Consider the following 6010-nt stretch of genomic DNA (forward strand, 5'->3'; position numbering starts at 1 on the left):
AGATCTTGATTCTTCCCGATCGAGCCTCGGTGTCACACATACACTTCCGTCACAGTGGTTCAATTACGTTTCCTCTTTCGGATTCATCAACCATACAGTCTAGATAGCTGCACATTACACAGGCCCTATACTTTCCCGACTTACCGACCCATCACGAAATTCCCGACTTTTTCCCGACCTCTCGACCCATCTCAAAATTCTCGACTTTTTCCCGATTTCCCGACCCTGTGGGGACCCTGTATAATCTTGCTTGAGACCATTTTCTGGGTACTTATGTGTTCATACCCTGTACAAGTGCATAAACCATAGTTTAGTCATGGCTTCGATTCAGCTGGGTTTGTGCAGACTAGCCAATTAATATTTGGAGACAAATTACCCTGGTCTGTTTGCTACAGATAACCTATACTTAATTAATATATTACCGAATTCAACCCAATGTACTCTTGAGCACACGGTGACCGTCTCAGAACCCAACTGATGTTCAGCCTCACTTCTGCATCACTTTGACACTGGACTGAAAAAGTCACGTACAGATGAAATTTGAGCAAAGAAGTAAGGCATAAAAAAAATATATACATTAAAATGTTTCTACACAGCCATTACCTACAGAGTGTACCCAATTTTCTTTGTGACTATCATCCTTTAAAGAAAATTTCACTAAAATAAGACTTAAAATTCAATTTGCTACGCCTCATGCGTTACCTTTATCAACGGCAGAGAAAAGTTAACAATAGACATTAGTTATTATATAAGGATAGCAAAGGTCAAGACGAAAAAGTAAACAAATGCAGTGACAAAAATTATTGAAATACCTTTAAAAAAGTATGCTCCTAAAAATAGCTTTTATTCTAAACCAGCATGGTTTAATTTATTTTAATTGTGCAAAGATGATAAATCCTGAACACCAACTCACTTTCAACAGATATCTGACTGCCTGAGTACAGACTTTTCACATACCACAACGTCAACTGATCCTGAAACAAAAGTGAGTCAAACATTACTGTCATTGCGGCCACTGAACACGGTCATTTGTACAAAGGGCACATTTGTAAGGCAAGAAAATACAATTAAATTTGGACAAGGATGAATATTACATCAAAAAGTTTCTTGCAAGATTGGGGCACATGGTTTTTACTTCTTTCTTTCTTTAAATTATAAGTCAGGCAGAATGGTTTTGGACAATTTCAAGGCAGTGACAAAAGATTCTTGTGAAGTCCAGCAAGAAAAGAATTACAAAAATCTAATCTTGATAGTACAAATGTTATTAATACTTTGGTTATATTTTCATCAAGATCTTTGTGGTGCTTCCAGTTTTCTTGGGCTGATCACACAACCTTTTACAAAGCCCACTTACATAGGACATAAACAGGTTCTGGTAAAAAAAACAACTATGCTATTGATATCATCTCGGTCGAAAACCGTACCTAGAGTAGTAACTTTGTCACTTATCTGGATGATATGGCCGCTTATTCTGATATATTATAATATATATTAATCTTTGGTGCGTTTTTTAAATATATTATGTTGCTATGTGCAACGAGCAGGATGTCAATTTTTTCCTCATAGAGTTTAAGTCTATTGCTGTTCATCCAAAGCTTGATGTCTTGTACTTACTGGCTTGCTTAGTCATGGTGGGAAAGTCGTCAATATCCCCAGCAATATAATACAGTCCAACCTGCCATGATGGCCACCTGTACAAACAGCCACTTTCCATATTTTCTACATGATTTCACTGTGTGCATGTGAAATGGTCACCAGTCCAACCAGGCCGTAGCCACTATATTTTATCTAACAACAAACCAAAATACCAGTCTCATATGGTCACGCAAGTGTCTAATCACCCGACGCTTTGTCATAAATTATGTATTGGCCCCTGACACTGTGGATGAGCCGTCATAATGATAATCCATGGTTAGTACCTTCAATGAATGAACTAACTGATCATGATGCACAAAAAAGTGGTGAAATGGTATAGGTTTAACTCACTTCAGACGGGTCACACAACAGTTGCGTGACCCCCGCCATGACGCTCGCGACGGGTCTCACAAGCCCTGCGTGACCAACTTTAGAATTTTTTTTTCGCTCTACAAATCACGCACGGGTCGCGAGACCCGCCTCGTACCCTTGTTTGGCCAAGCCTGAGCTACTTAGACTTCGTTTCGTATCTCTGGGGCCGGTAGTTTTTAAGTTATTGAAGGTGAAGGACAGTGACCCCAACTGGGGTTGAACAGATCGGAACTCGCGCTTTGTTTTTTTCTATACAGCTCATAGTAATCCGACAGTCGCGTCGTAGTAACGGTCGAAAAGTCGCATGAACAAGAATCACATAATTTCGCCGTTTTCTATACTTCTGTGCGTTCTACTAGTTCTAGTGTCTCAGAATATGATGTGTCTAATAGTTAGGATCCTGGATATGTACCCGAACACGGCCCGAGTCGTAGTTCTAGGGCTAGATCTAGCTTAACGACAAAGTCACTACAGCAAGAGAAGCAGATGAAAATCTACCTACAACAGAAAACAACATTCAGCTAAAGAAAGCTGCAGCGGAATTAAAGAAGGCAACTAACTCAGCCATTCGGAAAAGTTGGCATGAAAAGACAAGCTCCCTAAACCTACACAGACAAGGAAACAAACTGTGGAAGATTGTCAGATCATTAAACGGAGAAAACCTAAACAAGGATGCACCAGTAATACTTGACAAAGATGGCAAGTCCAAAGTAGGTAAACAAGCAGCAAACCTACTCAGTCAGCAGTACAAGGAAGTGGGCAAGTCAGAAATATCCCCAGACAGAATAGAAGTACAGAGAAAAATACATGCTTTTTGAATCCCCACAAGAAAATAAAGTAAAGATGATGTTATGACCAAACCACCCATAATGACAGAACTGGATAGAGCCCTACTCCAGCTCAAACCAAGACAAGCCCCAGGCCAAGATAAAATAAGCAACGACATGCTTATGCATATAGGAAACACTGCAAAGAAGAAAATCCTCCAAATATTCAACAGCAGATGGAAGAACGGGAAAATTCCAAAAGCTTGGAAAACTGCTATACAGATACCCCTCCTCAAAGACGGAAAACCCAAGAACAGTGCAGAAAGCTACTGCCCAATCAGCCTAACCAGCTGTCTATGCAAGCTTCTAGAGAGGATCCTCAACTCTCCTGGTTCCTAGAGAAAAACCATCTTCTATCAGATAACCAGGCTGGGTTTAGGAAACATCGATCAACCGAAGACCAGATTACATCATTGCTTAGATGGCAGAGGGTGGCTTCCAAAGAAAAGAACACACTGTAGCCGTCTGGATCGACCTGGAGAAGGCGTTTGATAAAGTCTGGACAGAAGGACTCATACTGAAATTACAAAATCTGAACGTCTCTCACAACATGCTGAAAAAGGCCGCCCATCCGACCCCGACACACGCTAACAAGCCATCTGTAATTGCTTCTAATGACCTCTTGACAAATAAATATTTATTAGAAGCGCTATAACTTTTCAGGCCGGCCTCAAATTCATCATAAGACAAAAACTCGGCTCCTGCACAAAACGCCATTTTGCCCGAAGTGATCCCGGTCTCTACCCAGCCTGAGGCGAGTCACGAGTGAGGCAGGTCAGGAAGCCGGAGTCACGAGTCACAGGAAGTCGGAAGTGATGTCATGCTGGACAAGAATCAGAGTCCGAATAAAAAATTTTCATATTAATAATTAATCATATATTAAATTATAGGAAGTGGCTATTCTCATCCGGGGTGAGAATAGAAATACGATCACCTCTCACCCCGGGTGAGACTTGCGACCGTAGGCTATTCTCACCCGGTTTGAAACAAGACCTGTGTTTCCTCATTTCGGAATATTTTCTATCGATGTGGATGATCAAATTGATAAAAGCCAAGAAAAAATTATGTTATAGCACAAAAGTAAGCTAATTTCATCGTCTTCAAAGATGCTATGGCTATTTCACTGTTCGAATCGAGCCGAACTATGCGGGTCGCCATTTTGTTTTGCCCGGAAGTTCTCGCAAGATCTACTCCTCCCCTCTCTCTCTCTCTGTCTTTTTCTGAATACTGTCTATCGGTGTGGACGATCAAATTGACCAAAACAAAGTTAAAAAATGATGTTAAAACACAAAAGTAAATTAATTTGGTTGTCTACAAAGCAGGGTTGGGTTGATTTAAATCAGTTGATTTTTTAAATTTAAATCAACTTGATTTTTAAAATAAAAATCAGTGATTTAAATCACTTTTTAAAAAATTTATTTGTATTCAGTTTTTACATATTTCAACATTCAGAATTCCTTTCCTTGGTTTCATAAAACAGATATAAGGTTAAGTAGACTAATATAATTGTGTTTAAAAGTCTGCTTTCCCTCCTTTCACTGTAAAATAATACAGTACTCAATTTACTTTTTTTTTCCATAATAGAAATCAGTGCTGTGTTGATTTAAATCAGTTGATTTTTTAAATATTTTAATCAACTTGATTTTTAAAATAAAAATCAGTGATTTAAATCACTTTTTTTTTAAATGTATTCAGTTTTTACATATTTGAACATTCAGAATTCCTTTCCTTGGTTTTATTAAACAGATTTTTAAGGTTTAATAGACTAATATAATCATGCTTAAAAGTCTGCTTTCCCCCCTGTCACTGTAAAATAATACAGTATTCAATTGATTTTTTTTTTCATAATTGAAATCAGGGTTGGATTGATTTAAATCAGGTCGATTTAAATCAGTTGATTTTTAAAAATTTAAACCAACTTGATTTAAAAAATAAAACTGTGATTTAAATCACTTTAAAAAAATGTATTCTGTTTTTACATCTTTAAATATTCAGAATTCCTTTCCTTGGTTTTATAAAACAGTATATAAGGTTTAGCAGACTAATATAATCATGCTTAAAAGTCTGCTTTCCCCTCTGCTACTGTAAAATAATACAGTATTCAATTTACTTTTTTTTTCATTATTGAAATTAACATTTTCTTTTTCTTTTTAGACAAACACAAGCGCGCGCACACACACACACTGTAATAAAATGCAAGTTTATCTATGCATAATTACCCCCCTCCCCCTTCCTTTTAGACTGACATTTTCTTAATTTTTTGTCTGTAGCCATAATTCACTGATATATATAGCAGATTAAGGCTTTCTTTTGCAGTTGCTTAAATTAATCATTAGTTAAAATAAAGACAATGCATTTTGCACTAAAAGAACATACATTTAGCAACCAAAAATCCCAGACTGTCGACATTTTTAAAAAAATCAAAAAAATCTGATTTAAATTTTAAAAATCTTGATTTAAATTTTAAAAATTGATTTTTTAAATTTTTATCAGAAAAATTAAAAAAATCACCAACCCTGCTACAAAGATGCTACGGCTATTTAACTTTTCGAATCGAGCCGAACTACGCGGGTCGCCATTTTGTTTTGACCGGAAGTTCTCGCGCTACTCCTCTCTCTCTCTCTCTCTCCACTGCCCACAGACAAAATTGTACGCTTTTAGTAGGCTACAGTTGTAATGGAACGTTTGTTCACGGCACAGAATTCTACAATTTTTCTGTTATCAAAGTGTAGAATTCTGTGGTTTAGGGTGAACGCAAAATTTGTTGGCCTAGATCTAGGCTATAACGGTGAACCCGCACCGGGTGAGGCTGGATTGTACTTTACCGGACCACCCGTCTCGGTCCGTGATTACTACGCACACCTAGCCTAACTACGCTCTCATAGTCATAGTACTCTGCGTGCGGACAAAAGGTAGTTCCGCGGGCGACTTCGCGCACGCACAGCGCAAGCCAGCGGCAACTGGCGAGGCGAGGTGAGCGAGAGTTGGTGGTTGAGAGTGGGCAGGGGATTTAACTTTGGTGAACCACCGTGTATCATACCAAGAGTGGGGAGGGGGAGGGGGGTTCAGGGGGGCTTGCCCCCCTGGAAACTATAATAAAGAAAACACACAAAAATGCGAAACAATAACATGAGCGGACAGTCGTGTTTACATATCAATGTAACAACAGTGGGGGG

The 6010-nt window shown here is 38.5% G+C and overlaps 1 protein-coding gene across 1 annotated transcript in view; it reads right to left on the reverse strand.

Annotated features, from left to right (window-relative positions):
- Window positions 1-974, reverse strand: part of LOC101857527 (transmembrane protein 87A) — a gene marked incomplete at its 5' end in the record, with an annotated part of 26549 nt that extends 25575 nt beyond the window's left edge. Inside the window, 2 exon segments of the mRNA XM_013079355.1 lie at window positions 423-514; window positions 914-974. Coding sequence (XP_012934809.1) covers window positions 423-514; window positions 914-974 — 153 coding nt within the window.
- Between the last annotated feature and the right edge of the window lie 5036 nt (window positions 975-6010).

Source organism: Aplysia californica, unplaced genomic scaffold, assembly GCF_000002075.1.
Source record: "Aplysia californica isolate F4 #8 unplaced genomic scaffold, AplCal3.0 scaffold00003, whole genome shotgun sequence".
In the NCBI taxonomy this organism is placed as follows: domain Eukaryota; kingdom Metazoa; phylum Mollusca; class Gastropoda; order Aplysiida; family Aplysiidae; genus Aplysia; species Aplysia californica.